At 45.6% G+C, this 16,280-nt stretch overlaps 1 protein-coding gene across 7 annotated transcripts in view; it reads left to right on the plus strand.

Annotated features, from left to right (window-relative positions):
- The first annotated feature begins 7,883 nt into the window (after positions 1–7,883).
- PHAF1 (phagophore assembly factor 1) overlaps positions 7,884–16,280 on the plus strand; it is a 33,080-nt gene continuing 24,683 nt past the window's right edge. For 3 of the 7 annotated variants that reach the window (XR_001331700.2, XM_088062144.1, XM_088062145.1), the window contains exons 1-2: positions 7,884–8,112; positions 12,858–12,940. Coding sequence is in view for 6 of the 7 variants with exons in the window: in XM_088062144.1 (XP_087918270.1) it covers positions 8,049–8,112; positions 12,858–12,940 (147 nt within the window). In the remaining variant the exon portion in view is untranslated. The remainder of the gene's footprint in view (positions 8,113–12,857; positions 12,941–16,280) is intronic. The other 4 variants (XM_014255478.2, XM_088062147.1, XM_088062148.1 and 1 more) reach the window with 2 other exon arrangements.

The raw sequence follows: 16,280 nt of genomic DNA on the forward strand, positions 1-16,280 counted from the left end.
GGTGCTGTAAGTTTATTTGACTCCCTGGTAGTCCCTGCTGCTGTGTTTGTTTGGGTGCAAGGCTGCCTTGCTGGCCGTGGCTAAAGCAGTGGTGACATCCAGTGGTCACTTATCTAACTGACCCTTCTCCTCTGCTGTGCTCAGCTGCTGTCTGGGAGCAGCCTTTAATAAAAGGGTCTGCAGTGGGGAAAATGTGGATTTTGCTGCCCTAGAAGTCTTCTTTCTTACAACTGATATGCCCTGCTTCCTCTGAAGGTGTGGATCTGCTCCAGGGGCCCCAAGCAAGGGCTGTGTGTGCTTACAGAGTGCTGTTTGTGGGCACATTATGAGAGCAGCCACTGAACTTTGTTAATTGTGCTGCTTTGGGTGAAGGGGGAACCAAGGGAATTACATGTGTAATGTCAGGAAGTGGGGAAATGCAGTGAGGTTCTGTGGGGAAAACATGAATGTTGTATACTACACCTGAAATTTTTCTGAAGCTGCTAAAATTGTAGGTGGTATAACTTCAAGCAGCTAACACTGACTGAATGACAGTGGTTAAGTACTGAAATCAAGTAGAGGATTGCTTGTTTCATAACAATGCTTTAGGAACACTTACTAAAGGATAACAAATAACCTTATTTTAGACTTTTACAATCTGGCTGTGAACAGACCAGAGAGCACCAAATAACAACAGCACTGCCATAACCTGTGGCTTTCCTGGAGATGTTCTTCAGTGTGAAAGGGAAGGTGGCTTCTACAAGAGACAAACGACAAACCACGTTGCTCTGCTTCTCTTGCTGAGGGGCAAATGGTGTCAGAGCTGCAGGCTCTGCTGTCCAGGCAGTGTTTTAAAGGCATCTGTAAACAGCTGTTCATAAAGCTGTTGGGTAATTTGTCCATTTACCTGCAAGCTCATGGAAGGATTCATTTTTCTGCCCAAGGTACATCACAAGTGGATGAGTATAGTACTTGTACAGCTTTTTCTTGGCTGAAGGTGAAGGACAGAGGCACTTGGCTCTTCCTAGATAGAATTTGCCCTCTCAAGTGTGTGACTAGCAAAGGGAATCTGAAAATCTCCCTGCATGAGGCACATACAGCAGAAAATAATTTTAAAAGCATTGCAATCCAGTGCCTTAACTAGCATGGGTTAGGAATGGCTGCCCTTGAGGGAGTGAAAGACCACTGGAAATGCTGGAGCTTATTGGAATTGAGAAGGATGTCAGGACCTGGAGCCAAATCACAGCAGGTGAGGGGTATGGTCATTTCCAGCTGGGCTTTTTAACCCCCTGCTCTTACATGACCCAAGACAACCCAGGAGAGCACAGAGTATTAACTGTTTCTCAGAATTCTGAAGTAGTTTGGATAGAAAGGGAGCTTAAAGCTCATCTAGTTCCAACCTCCCACTAGACCAGGTTGCTCAGAGCCCCATCCAACTTGGCCTTGAACGCTTCCAGGGATGGGGCATCCCAGCAACCTGTGCCAGGCCCCACCACCCTCACAGTGAAGAATTTCTTCCTGATAGGTACCTAACTTAAACCTCTCTGTCAGTTTGAAGTCATTTCCCCTTGTCCTGTCAGTCCATGCCCTTGTTAAAAGTCTCTCTCCAGCCTCTTTGCTTACTGGGAGGGCTCTAAGGTCTAAGCCTTCTCCAGGCTGAGCTGTCTACACAGGAGAGGTGCTCCAGCCCTCAGAGCTTCTTTGTGGTCTCCTCTGGGCTTGCTCCTGCAGGTCCATGCCCTTTTGTTAAGGAACCCAGAGCTGGATGCAGCATTGCAGGTGGGGTTCTCAGTGTTTAGTCCCTTTACTGAAGTCCCTAAAACATGGATAAGCAGGTTTCCTAGTTTCTCTTGAGGGAAACAGCAGCTGTCCTGGGCTCATGGTCCCCTTTCTGAAAGCAGAAAACTGAGAAAATGAACTGTGAGTGAAAACAGCAGCTTTTCTGTTCCTGCAGATCTATGATGGTTTGTCTAATAACAAGCCTAGTTCAGGTAAGGGCTGGGAAGTCAGATGAAGATGTGGTTTCAGAGAACTCCAGAACTGCATGACCCGGGATGATCTTGGCAGGACTTCTATATATTTTTTTTTGTTTGCTGTTAGTTCAGGACTCCACTCTGACATAGATATATTAAAGAATCCATCCTATCTGCACAGAAATAGGACCAATTTCTGTGAAGTTGCATTATTTTGTGACTACATTTCCAATGCAAATAAGAGAATGACAGAAATGGCTTCAAGGATGGGAATTACAGTGAGAAGTTAAAGCAGAGTGAACATTTGCATGGGCAACGTTTCTCATAGCTCATTTGCCTGACATCCTGTCTTCACACTGCCACCAAATGTAAATCACAGGCCATGCATATTCATCAGCTGCTGCACGCCCAGAGCTGCTCGGGTTTAAGTAACTATTAAATAGGTTTCTCAATTACAGGTTGAGATAAGTGAATTTTCAGAATTGCCTTGGGCTCATTTCTTAAAGCTCAGGAGTGAGAGGGGGGGAAAGTAGTACAGAAGAGCTGAGTGCTGCCTCTCTGGTGCTGTCACCTGGCACAGCGGATGGCTGGGGAAAGGAGTGGGAAACCAGGACACTTCTTGCTCAGTTTTGTGCCTCTTACTGGGCCTAGTCCACTGTTTATCACAGCTGGTGAGACTTCTGCCAAGTCTCTGTTGCTTCCCACAACTCTTCTGATATGTAACTGTTCTCTACCCTGTTGACTTGATGATGGGGTCTTGGAGGCCATGGCTTTTCCTGGGGCTCCACTTTCTCTTGTTCTACAGGCTTTACTTTTCATAGGAACTGGTGGCTTTGACACCTTTCTCTCTTTGCAATCTTCTTTCTTCACTGGAGCGAGTAATGGGTTTCACTTGAAAAGAGAAAGAGACCTTATAGAGAAGGAGCAAAGTTTACACCTGGAAGCTCCTGGTTTTTCCAGCTGTTATCCACTGACTTGCTGGGAGACTCTGTCCCTCTGACCCTTTCCCACCTGCATGCCCAACCCTTTCAGCTTTTGTTATTCATACCTTACAAAAACCCAGCAAAGTTTAGGCATGGAGAAACAAGCAGTGTAAGGGAACCAAAGCTTTTTGTCTGCGGGATGCACTTGTCCCTGGTCACTGCCCATGTGACTCTTACTGAAGCAGATGACTGGGGTGGTTCTGCTGCTGTTGCAGGATTTTGGAAGAATTTCAGGGCTTTGGCCCCTCACAGCAGAGGTGCACAGGGGGAGTGGCCTGCTAGTTAAACCCTGGGAGCTCTAAGCTTGGAGGAGAGCAGAGAGGTTGGTGGAGGCAATGTGGGTTTGCTGCTGGATTGCAAGCAAAGCCGTGGTGGGGACAACTCTTACCAGAAGACAATTCTTATTAAAGAGGCAGCTCTACCCAGGAAGGCTGCTGAGCATCTCACTTCCTAGAATGATGTGCCACCTACCCAGAGGAACCACCAGGTCCCCTCCCACCCCACCAAGAGCTGAACAGCCCTGTCCTTCACAGCACTGCAGCCCCTGCGTGGGGCAGCACCACAGTGAGACACCTGCTCTGGAGGTGAGATGCTGCAATCCCCTTCCAGCACCATCCAGCTCCTCACTGGCCTTCCCCAGTTGCCCCAGCCAACCAGAGGGTTGCCACCAGCCTGCAGCTGCCTGAGTAGCCTGTCCATGGAGCCAGGAGTCTGTGCCCACAGCTACTGCAGCCCAGGAGGAGGAGGAGGATAGTTGGGGCTGCTCAGCCCTGCATGAGAGCCAGCTGTGATCCAGCTCCAGGTCACAGAATCATACAATGCTGAGGGCTGGAAGAAATCTTAGAGAGCATTTAGCCCAGCCCACGCCGTGATGGGCAGGGAACCTTCCAGGTCATTTGCTCTGGCTGTGTTTGAGGTCTGGGGGCCAGGGCGAGGAGGGAGGGGAGGGACAGGCAGAGTTGCATGCACAGACTGTCCCTGAGCTGCCCAGTGATTGCCTTCTGCTCAGGTCAGAGCTGCTGCTGAGGAACCCCCAAACACTTTTTTGGCACCGGCAGCCCCAGCCCAGAGCCACTTGGCGGATGCTCCCACACAGAGGAGAGGACAGATCCTCTTTTTGGTTCTGCTTTCAGTTCTGCTCTGCAGAGCACATCTGGTGTATGACTGCCAGGACCTGGTGCTGGTGGTCCCAGGGGCTGCGTCACTTTCTGAAACCACCAACCCCCACAAGGTGCCTCCTCACCAGCTCCTTCAAACCCTCTCCACATCCAGAGCTCTGCATCCAGGGCAGGATGTGCCAGTGGGACCGGAGGGCACTGCATTTGAGCAAGGCTCAAAGAGCATCTCTGTGGCTGGTTCTATCCATCACAGCCTGTGAATAAAATTCAGATGACACCTTCACAGCTCGTCCACCAGAAGTCAGTGGCAAAATGGGCAGAGATCTTCAGGGGCTCTGAGAGGGCCCCTGCAGCTCTAACTCACCTTCCTCTGAATGGTGAAACCCCAAACACCATGGCTGGAGCAGGCTGGTGTAGGGGGCTGACCCCACCTCCCTCCTTCTCATACCCCATGGCCCTTCCTCATCATCAGCTGTGACAATCAGCCTGACACTGATGGGGCACTGCCCAGCTCGGTGGGACCCAAAACCCTTGGCTGTGGGATAAATCCCCCTGAAGAGGCGGGCTAATCCCCCCACTAGAGAGTGTAAGGTTCCCTCTTGGAGCTCCAACCCTGTTTGGACTCATTCCTGAGTGCCAACCCAGAGCCTCGCAGCAGGAAATGCACCTCCAAAAAAATCAGAGCAACTTCAGAGCTTTATAGCAAATATCTTTCTTCCAACTCAATCAGGAGCTGCCAAGGTTGGGATCTGCTTCCAACCCATTTTTACGAGCAGCCACAGGGCAGATTTCCTCACAGACCTGCTCTGTGCTGCTCTTGAATCCGATCGGGAGAGGGCAGCTCTCCTTCGCTCTGCGCACGCTGCATCCCACGCCTGCGAGCCCTGGGGAGCTTTTGTCCCTCCTGGTGACTTTTGTGTTTTCTGCTTTCTTTTAACCAGCTGGATTGAAAAGCCCAGCTCTTCAGAGCCAACATCTCCCCGCTGACGTGTAGAATTTAGAAAAAAACAAAAAAACTTAAGTAAAAAAAAATCAGAAAAATTCTAGAAAAAATCGGTAAAAATCCATTAATCCCTTATAGCTGCTGATCTCACCCCCAAATGTGATGGGATCACAAAGCTTTGGTAGAAGCATCTCCAATGGATGCACCCAATGCCATTCATTCAGTCAGAAACATTAACAACAGAACCAGCCTTTAAAAATTGATTATGATTTTCAGAAAGCTGTGCATTGCTTCCTGAGCCCTGGGGCTGAATTTTCCAAGAAGTGCTCCATAATCTGGGGAGTAAGAAGGGTAATTTTATACTTTTAAAATTTAAGTTTTCCCTGTCATGAGCAGTTGCCAAAATGATGTTGCTTTGCCAAATCTGCCTCAAAAGTGTCGCCCTGCCTGGAGTCACTGGGGAGCCTGGGGGCTCCTCCAGTCACTCCTGGGGGTTCGATTTTAATGAAATCCCAGACTGTTGTATCCCCCAGTTTGCAGCACTGGGCAGTCAAAGGGCATCATCAGGCACAGAAATGAGGTGGAGAAGGGTTCTGCAAAGCACAAACTGATCTGTACCCACCTGTTTTCTACCCAGCACCTCATCCTGGGGGCTGAATGTGCTGTGGACCTGCTTAAAAGTAGGGGCTGTAGTTTTTGTTCTGTTAAATGAATGAGGTATGCAAAATTTCTAGCTACATATATATGATAGTATGTTATATTATTAGTACTTTCTTATATTATATAATATATATTATATAATATATACATTATATAATATATTAAATATATATTATATGACATGATATGATATGATATTATATGATACCTTCCTTATAGGTGTCATAGTATGAACTTACATATAAACAATACACAAATACTGAATATATACAAATATATATATATTTTTTTCCTACATCTATAGTGAGCTGGAGAGAGGCAAGTGGCTCATAAGAATTAGCCCTGCTCCTGGGAGAGGAAAGGCTAATTTCTTTTTTTGAGCCAATAAAGATGTGTCAGAGGGCTGGAGTGAAGGGGAAACACTGGCAGCACCTCAGTGCTTTTCAGCATATTAAGATGTCACCATGCTTGGATTAAAAATAAAAAAGCAAGCAAGGCATGAATAATAAATAGAGCAACATGCAGCTGACTTCAAGGGAAAAGTAATTTCCCTGGGGCTTGCTCCATGCCATATACATTAAAATCTCACCTTTGATTTTGATCAAACCTCAGAGTTTTGACAGCTCTGTGACCTGAAGAGAGATGCTGAGAAATGTGATCAGAGTAGAGCCTGGCCAAGGTCCTGCTCCCAAACATGACTGGGATTTCTTTTTAATGCTTTGATCCCCCCTGCCAGTTATGGCTTGCTCTGCCTGTGGGAAGGAGTTCCAGTCCAAACCTAGAAGAAATTATGCTTGACTTTATTTTTTTCAAAATATGCAACCCTCAGATTCCTGTGTTGGGCTGCCTGAAGGGTGTGCTTTACTGATGTTTTCTATCCTGCTGTGGGACAGCCCATGTGATGGGGCTGCCCTGCTGCAGACCTTGCTGGGACATGGTGGGCACAGGGATGGAGCGTGGGGTCAGGCCAGGACTGAGCATCACCACCTGGAGGGATGCAGCAGGGGACAGGGGACAGAAGATGGGTATCACCCAAGGAGATGTTTTTCTGCTACCACCCTCAAATAAATACGGAAAAAATGCATCCCCCCCTTAGTCCTCTGCCCCTCCTGGAGCCTCAACCTGCCAACAGAAGGATTACAGCTGCTTCCACACCCTCTGCACCCTCTTGAATTTCCATCACCACCAGTGCCACCCTGCTCCAGAGGTGTCACTTTGTGTGAGCATGGCACGGGTCCATATCCTTGGTTTTTCTCTTTTGGTTCTGTGCTTATTTGGGCAATGCTTAACCTGGTGCCTTTCATCTTGGATCAAGTTTCCACCATAAAAACGAGGTCTGGTCTGATGTGGGTTGTCCTGGGTGGCGGCACATCCTGGCATACTGGGGGGGTTCAGTTCTCCTCAGCTCTGTGGATATTTTTGGGGCCTTTGGGCGTGACCAAAGCAGGTTCCTGCGTGGTGAGCCCCGTTCCAAGGGAAATGTGGGCTTTCCTGGGGTCAGAACTCTTGGGTGGCAGTAGTCCTGTTTGCTCAGGCAACACTGCAAAGCCAGTGACCTCGTTCCTCTCTTCCTCACTGAGTCACTCCCGAGCTCATTCCGGTAACTCTGCTCGTGCCACTGACTAATTCCTCCTTCACTCTTCTTTCCTCCACTCTGGCCTTTCAACTGGAAAAACTGGATGGCCCTGGGCTGTGGTTTGGGTTGGTTATTTTGTTTTGAATCCCGAGGTTATCGCGTCGGGTGTAACGGGGGCTGCCGCAGCAGCTCTGAGCCTCGTCTGCCGACAGGGCGGGGCCGGGACTCGAACCCGGTGCTCCCCCTCGCCAAGCCGACGCCTTCCCCCCTCGTCTACGGCCGGGGGGCGGGGCGCACACCCCCGGCCCCGCCCTCGCCCCGCCCCCGCGCGGGCGCGCCTGACGACAGCTGCAAAGCACTTTTTCAGCAGCCCCAAGGGAGGTGAGTCGCGGCCCCGCGGCGGGGGGGGGGGTCGGAGCCCCCCCGGCCCCTCAGGCCGGGCCCCGCGGGGCCGAGCGGGGGGGCCGCGGCCCCCCCCCTGCCCCGCCGGGCCCGCCCCGCCCGCGCCCCGGGCCCGGGCGGGGCGAGCGGGCGGGGGGCGCGGGCGGCGGGGCCGCGGGGCGGGGAGGGGCTGCCGGTTGCTGTAGCGGCGGAGCCCGCGCCTCCCCCCTCGCGGCCCGGCGCGGGGGCCCCGCTGTGAGCCAGCGCTGCCCCCGGGGGCTGGGGGCGGCGAGTCCCCTCAGGGGGCGGTGGCGGGGCCGGGCTCGGGCTGCGAGCTTCCCTCCCGCTTCCCTCCCGCGTCCCTCCCGCAGGGGTCCGGCGCAGCGACCCGGTGACCCGCCGTGCCAGCCCGCGGCCTCCGCGCTACCTGAGCCAATGCTAGATCTGGAGGTGGTGCCCGAGCGGTCTCTGGGGAACGAGCAATGGGAGTTCACCTTAGGTGAGTGTGTTCCTTCCCCGGCCCTGGCCGTGAGAGGGGCGATGCGCTCCCCTCGGCATCCTGTGTCCGTAAGGCCTCTCCCGGTGCTTTCGGGGAGTTGGTGAGAGAAAGGGAGGGAGAGCCAAAGCTCACCTTTCGCCGTCGCTAAAAATACTAAAGTACGAGCTTTAAGGATTTCCTTGTAGTTTATAGTTTCGTCTTGACTTTTGCGTGCCAACTTGTGCTTTGTTTATCTGACTGTGCTTTCATCTGCTCGTTTGTTTTCTTTTGTCTTGCCATCTGAGACTAGTCATTCTTTTAAATAACTCCTAAAAGAGGAAGCATGAATGTACTGATTGTCACCTGAATATGTGTCAGGTGATATTGGCAGCTTCAGCTGTGAACTGATATTTACTGTAAATGCTGTGCTTTTCTGTACGAACCCTTCATAAACATGAGTCGAGTTTCACAATTTCTTTGGGTTGCGAAATAATGGAGAAAGTAAACTTTGGAGATATTTTCTCAGGGTTAGATGACAAGTGTTTTCCACCCCCAATCATTGGTATTTTTCATCTCGCTGACTAGTCCTTCCCTACCAGTTATTGCTCTATGTACTGTGATGAGAAAGAACTTGCCCCCAGCTGATGCAAATTTGGCTGGTGCTCAGGAGGGACACTTAAACGTGCAGTTGAAATGAGATGGTGTGGATTCTTCAGGTGACCTGTGTTTTCAAGCAGATATTGGTAGTCCTTAAAACTCTCAGAAAATACAGTCAATATCACCTTTTTTGAGTGATTGTGTCATATCAGTGTTGGCCTCTTTTATTACCATTTTCCATCATTGCTGTAGCACTGTGTGAAGTTAATGGGGATAGGAATTTGGTAGATGTAAACAAGGCACTGTGTGTCAGCCGTCTTGAACTTGAGTTACACTTGGGCTGCTGCACTTGTCACCTGTGACAGGGAAGGGACAGACTGTTCCTAAAGACGCTGTTACACAGTTGTCCTTAACTAGGTTGGACCTAAGGAGTGGTGTTGTGCCTTGGAGTTATTTATATGAAACCCATCAAACACAAAGGGCTGTTTATGCTGCTGTGACTTCAGTCAAGTACAACTTGATGGTTACCAACGGGGCTAAATGGCTTTTGGAGGCTAATTATAGCACCTCAGGTCCCACCCTTCGAAATCTTGGTGAACTCCTTGTACCCTAAATGTTCTGTGCTCTCAGCTTTGCCTGACCTTCTGCCATCCTTTAGTGCCTGTGTTACCTGGGGAAAAGTAACCTCCAGCTGCATACCCTGTCTTCATGAATAGAGTACCAGCTCCCCTCCATTTTCCATATCAAAACAAGAAAAGGAAAGAGAAAATGTTTTTCCTTTTCCCAAGGAAAGCCTGTTAATGCAGTCTCATGGTTAAAATTGTACAATGTCTCTGTTTATGTGCACGCACACACACAGGCATAGATGTGAGAGAGAGGAAACTCAGCTGTATTTCTTGGAGTAAACATAGCCACCATGTGATGTGTCTAATATATAATTAGCATGACCTGCTGGTGCAGAGCAGGAGGCTGACTAGGTATTTGGATACTTTGTCGTGCAGCAGCGATGTTGTGTGAAGATTGTCCCTGCTGACAAAGCTGGTTCAGCTGTGTTAGTGGCAGCGGCGTTGGTAGTGCTGGTGTAAATGGGACTCTCACAGCCAGCAATGTTCTACTCATTATTTGTTGAGCTCTGCTCTTAGCAGAACTAATGGCAGTGTTCCTGAGCTGTTGCTGGCTCTGGCTTCCAGTACTGTGCCCACAATGGAGATGATTGAGGGGAAATGCCAGGAAAATTTTGTACATGACTTTTTGGATTCTGTTTCTGGCTCCAGTGTTGACTCACTATGTGACTAGAGCATAAAAAATTTAACCAAGACTGAGTTTAGATACCTGTGCTACTGCACCTCTCGGGCTACATTCCTGCAGTTTTAGAGGACAATTAAATACTTATTCTGTAGTGCCTATAGCTATATTATTAGTGTTTGAGATGTATAATTTCTAAGGCATACTTGCATTTGTCTTGCGCTTTATACTTTCTTTTTGTACCGAGTTTCACAAATCTTCATTTAATGCATTATGATTCATCTTAGATTTTCTTGTATTTTCCTCCTAATCTTTATTCACTTCTGTCCTCATCCCTTCAAGCCAGGCAGTCTTAGCGTAGGCTGATGCTTCAAGCCATGATGTTCCTGACCAGTGTATGTGAGAGAATTGCCTTGTGCTGCTTGTATCATTCCAGCACTTAGAAGAGGAAAAGGTCTGTGACACAAGAGCCCTAGCACTGGTCTCTGTGGGCCTTAACTGCCATGGCTCAGTTTGGTTGACTGGCTGATGTGCTGGATACCATATTTGCTTCCCCATTCCCCCTGCCTGATGAGCAAGGGAAAAAGAATTCTTTGTTTTCCTCTTTGATTGCAAAGGCTGGCGAACGTTGAGGAAAAAGGGGATGTTGTGTGTGAGAAGAATGGAGAAAAATAACCCATTTTTTTATCTCTCTGACTTTCTGCAAATGGAGGCAGAGGGAGGATACTGGCTGTTGAACACATTTTGGGTCCTGTAAACTGTTCTTGGAGAATTTGGGTTGCCCACTGTAGCTCTGCTAAGCAGCTGTATGGGCAAATCTGTTTGATTCTCAGTTACCAAAAACTGAACCAAGCCAGTCCATGTCCATTTGCTTGCAGCCTGAGAAAACTGTGAGTAAGAGAGTCGTCACATGAGCCATCTGTTTGCACACTTACCAGCCCAGGATTGCATCAGTTTATATCAAACTACAGCCCAAACTCGGTGTTTCTGCACTTCAACCGGTGCTTTTTGACTGAATCCTCACAGGCTGCTGGCACCATCGGCGTATGGGCCCTGTCAGCTGTGTTGGCTGAGCTTCAGCCTGTGCCACTGGTTTATTTTTTAAATGAGCTCATGGTTTGAGCTCTGCAAGTCTTTTATGATACTGACTTAAAATGTGGTTTTTATATTCCTCAATCAACCTTACTTTTTTTGCTGGATTCATACTTTTTACTAGGTTGAGAAATGTGGAACTTTTAGAGCAGCATCTTTGATCTTAACTTCTTGGTGCTATTCATGTTTCTGTTCCATTTTGAAAATATTATCTAATACATAATAGCTGTCATCTCCAAACTCTGCTGCCTAGACTACAAGGCAACTGCTATTTCCTAGATAATAGGAAACAGTGCTGCTTTATTGTGTGGCTCTGCATTTTAATTTCATTACTGTTATTAAAATAATAATTCTTTTTTACTTAATATCATCTACTGATGTATAATTTCTAGCTGCAAACCAAATTGTCCCCAGGATTATGGGCTAAGGTGAAAACCGGTTTCTCAGACATGTTTGTGTATTGTATTTGCAAATTGAATCACTGTAGTTCTAATCTGTACATCTGTTTTGCCAAAACTTGATTTCATCATTTCAGCAAAGCTGCAATATATGGGCATGACAATGAGAATGATGTTTTTGGTTTGGTTTTTTTTTAGTGTTATGCCATTATTATTTTAAAGCAGTAGCCATGGTGATCTAGGTGTGTCTGTTATAAATAGATATACAAGGAAAGAGTTATCTCACTTTGATACTGTAGACAATGTCTAAAAAGGTGCTTTAAAGCATGATATACTGTCTGAGTTTGAAAGGTGCAGCTAGTAACTAAAATTTTTGAATGTAATAAAAGTGTAGGTTCTGAGGTAAATTATCCCTAAGAAAGGCCAACTTTCTTAACATTTAAGAATTAGAAATAGGAAAGGACAGGGCAGGGAATGGAAATAAAATGTCAGATAACTAATCTAAATTGACTAGCAGCAGTTAGTAGGAAAATAAAACTTCACAATTATGATCTCATAACCTCACTTTATAAATGCCTGCTTTGAATCCAGGAATGTGATCACATTTCATTTGGAAAGGCAACAAAGGTTTTTAGTGTGATAAATGATGAGATGGTGTGGTGCTATTTTTTCTGCAGAATCAGCAGTTCCATTCTGCTTTCAGAAATATATAGTTGTAAAGATAAGATACACAATAAGGAAAGGAAAAAAGCCCTTGAAAATGTATGAGAAGTTGAGTGACTGTAAGCGTATTGCCTCAGTTGAACCAAATTTTTAGTTTATCTTCTCAGTTTACAGACAAGATATACAAAGTTTCTTCTTTGACACAAATAGAGCCATATCAGCGGCTAATGTGGCCTTTTAGGTCTAAAGAGAATCGTTGCTCTGTGTTAATATTTGTATGTGTCTGGTATGAATACCCAGTACTTCATCAAGCTTAATAAAAAAGCGTGTGCCATGAAAAGTGTTTTACTAAGCATAAAAAGTATTGAATGTGAATAGCAGTGCTCTAGCCAGCTCCGGTGGAGTCTGATATGAGCTGTTTTATCAGTTATTGGACTGATGACCCCAGAAAGCAGAAAATCCTGTGCACAGGCTGTGGCAAGCGCTTCGCTTTTTCTGCTTGAGCTTTGGTGTTTAATTTTGTGTCTAGAGATATTTTTTTTCATATATGCCTAACAACTGTAGGTAGATAAACAATGACTTTTTTGTTTCCAAACACCAGGTCTGTGCTGATACCATGACTCAAGTCAGCTTGTTTGTTGACCACATACCTTTCTGTTGTAACTCAGTGTTTGCTGATGGTGGTTTGGTTACCTCATGAGTAACCTTGCTGTTAAAAATCTTTGTTAGCTGGTCTCTGCACTGAAGAAATACACCTGTTTTTATTTCCAGGAATGCCGTTGGCTCAGGCTGTAGCAATTCTTCAGAAACACTGTCGCATTATCAAAAACGTCCAGGTTCTCTACAGTGAGCAGGTGAGTAGTGCATGGGCTGGCCAGCAAATGCCCCTCATGGTGAATTAAGACACGCTTTGTGCTCACGTACATATTGTGTGAGTTGTGGGGCTATTTGAAATTGAACTGCACCAAATTATTGCCCCTGCACGAGAGATGCAGCTTTTATAAGTTTTATGTCAGAGGTAATAATCTTCAGCATAGCAGTTCAGTGATTTAACAGCTATCAGTTTTGGATATGCAGTGGAGGAGTGGCATTGTTTTACCTTTAAGAAGTGAAATGTTACATAATTAGCTGGACAATTTAATTCTAGTCTATTTACTTTATCATTGTGAAGTGGTGCTGCAGTTTAAAGAACTGAATCACTGATTACTTTCTGCTTTTGTGTTTGGTCCAATGGTGATGAAGAATCCCATGAAAAACCTTACGCACCTCTTCTCCACATCTGCAAGATTGTCTGCAGAAAGTGGGTGCAGTGATTTAAGCTAGCTAAAAATGTTTTAATCATTCTTCAAAACTCAGCATTTAATTCCTGATAGGTTTGACTCCCATCAAAAAGGGGACTAGAAGTAAAACCCTTCTGCTTGATCAAGTAAAATATGTTTTTCTGATGGAAGTGTAAGACGAGATAGGACAAAGGAGTCTCAGATGTCTCAAAGGACTCTCCAGATGTTTTATGTGCAATGCACATTAATAAGATGATATTCATATGTTGCAAATTAAAGCTCTTTGCATCAGGAAAAAGGCAGAGTCTGTACAATGTTAGTTTGTATCAAAATAAGGATTCAGGCTTTGTGCATTTTCAGTGAATACTGAATGGCTAAGAACAACCTTGACTCTGGTGTTCAGTGCTGGATACATATTTCATATTATTAAATGAATTATCTCTTTTTTTCACTTTATGTAGATTTATAAATTTTATGATGACTGAATTGCAAATCTGTCTCCTTGTGATAAATGCATGGGAGCATCTGTCTGGCAGTAAACACATTCCTTGTTTTTTGTATTCTTTGGAGGTTTTGGTTTTTCTTACTGTAGTGCGTTTGAATTATTTCTAGGGTTGCTTAGATAAATGATGGTTCCTGTTCCACTAAGCTTGTAGAAGCACAGAAGGTTTAGTAGTTCAGTGCTAGTAAGCAGAGGTATACTGCTCCTTGGTCTTTTACACCTCTTGGAAAGTTACATTGTTATTGACTGTGTAAACTGAACTTCTGTCTGCAGAGGGCAGGTTTAGTGGTTTGGGGTATTTTTTCCACAAAATGTCATAAATGTAAAAATGTTTCAGCATCTGCATAGTCTTAACAAAATAGTTCTTCCCAACTTTCTGGAATAGTTTTGATTATTTTTTTTTTTCTGTATATTATTGCAATTCAGTGCCTGATTTTTATTTTTTTTTAAATTTTTTTTTTTTGCACACCACTCAGGGCCTGCATTTGACTGTCTGGCTCTGTCCTCACCCTCATGAGAGTGTCATGCAGAGTGTCGTGCATTTCATTAGCAGCTGAGCACAAAGAGCTCAGTTCTTAGAAGATGCAAAGCTTTAAATTAACTTTGCCATGCATGACTTCTATCTAGAAAAACTGTACCTGAACAGCCTTCATGTTTTTCTTCTTTGCCTTGTAAAAGAATGCCTTTGAGCATAGTGATCAAATGTTATTTAAAGCTGTTGCATCTAAAGCACTGAATTTCTGATCTTGGAACTCCAGCAGTGAGTATTTCCTTTCAAAAATTTATATGGCAATTAAATGCAATTAGATCTGCCCATGGTGCTCTCTTTAACTTGACATAAATGGGATGCCCAAAGTGTGCCAAAAAAAGCTTGATGAATCCTTTTCTGTGAAGAAAATAATTTAAACTCATTTTTGGTCAGTTTAAGTGGGGTACTAATTGCCTTTGTTTTCATGAGCTTCTTCCTCTGGATTTTGGTTGATGGGATTGTTCAGTGATTACAGTTTTTCCTGCATCTTTATGCAGATTAGCAGTATAACTGCACATCTGTGGTGCTTCCTTTAGGAAGATCTCTTCTGTTGTTTCTTGGCATAATCTTTCATACTTGGGGTTCTATTTTGTGTATTAAAAGTCACATGAACTAAATTTGGGTCTTTGAATCTTTCCATCTCTTAGAAAATATGCCAGCATAGAACAGCTATTTGCTGAAGCTTTTCCTCAGATGTTTGGGGCTTTTTTCCCCACCCACTCAAAAGTACTTGTAATGCTCTCATTAATTTTGGAATAATGTTATGAAAACTGTTTAGAGACCAGTGAAATGCAGAGTATATCCCATAGAACAGCTCTCCTGGTGTATTTGAATGTCAAAATTCTACAAGGTTTTTTTTTTGTTCTATCTGCAGGCTTTCTAAATTAGGTTTATAAGGGACTAGAAAATGACTGACAATCAACATTAGGCCTTTTTATCTCAAGGTTATAGTTCTATTGCAGTGCTGCTTCAGTTCTACACAGAGCCATCAAAGTTTGTCGGAGAGAGTGAGGTATTGATGGTGTTATGTGAAATGTTGTGAGAGTTTCATTTTGGAGAGAGTTGACAAACCAGATCACTGGTGTTCAGGAAAGATGAGCTCAAACTGGACCAGCTTCAGGAGAAGCTACTGCAGTGATCCAGAGGAACAGGAAATCTGCATCACAGGGGATGGAAAGCCCCATGGCTTGTTTTGACCTAGGGATGTCAAGTCTAGGATCTGATTATTTGACTATATGGTTTGTGAAGGGGTGGGACACGCACATGAAAGTGCTCAGAAAGTGGCAAGGCTAGAAAACAGTGCTGATGAGAGAGAACTGAGGATGAGAATTGGGCTTTTGACAGGCAAACCCCAGAGCTCCTCTCAGTAGAGCGAAGTAAGATAGCTTATGTTTAATTCATGAAAGGGCTGTATGGTGTGGCTGTCCACTTTAGAAGCCTTTATTTGCTCCACTTGTCCATCCCCATTCTGTTTTTTGCTAGAAAACTGCCTGGTGCAGTTCTAGGGTGAATCTTGCTGCCTGCCTGCCATTCGGCCTTTTTCTCCTCTGAGGAGACAGCTGTGGGGGATAGAGCATTTTGAAGCAAATTTCTTTAGATGGTAGATGATCAAAACGCTGAGCTGGGGCCAGGTGGCTGTGTGGCTTGCGCTGGTAGAGCAGAGAACAGCTTCTCCAGTAGATGAGCAGCTTGCCCAGCAGACTGAGAGGGCATAGAGCCTATACAGACACTAGGAAAGCCATGGAATGTCTCCTATTGACTCCAGCAGACTGCAAATTAAGCCTTTAGTTGTTATGATTCACAGTAACTAAGGAAACGTAAATTCACAACATGAGAGTCTAAAGCCTTCCTTTTGAGGCCTAAAAAAGACTGACAGTTTGATT

This window comes from Pseudopodoces humilis, chromosome 14 (genome assembly GCF_049639895.1).
Source record: "Pseudopodoces humilis isolate 2021_Gansu_Grassland_sample_001 chromosome 14, ASM4963989v1, whole genome shotgun sequence".
Lineage (NCBI taxonomy): Eukaryota > Metazoa > Chordata > Aves > Passeriformes > Paridae > Pseudopodoces > Pseudopodoces humilis.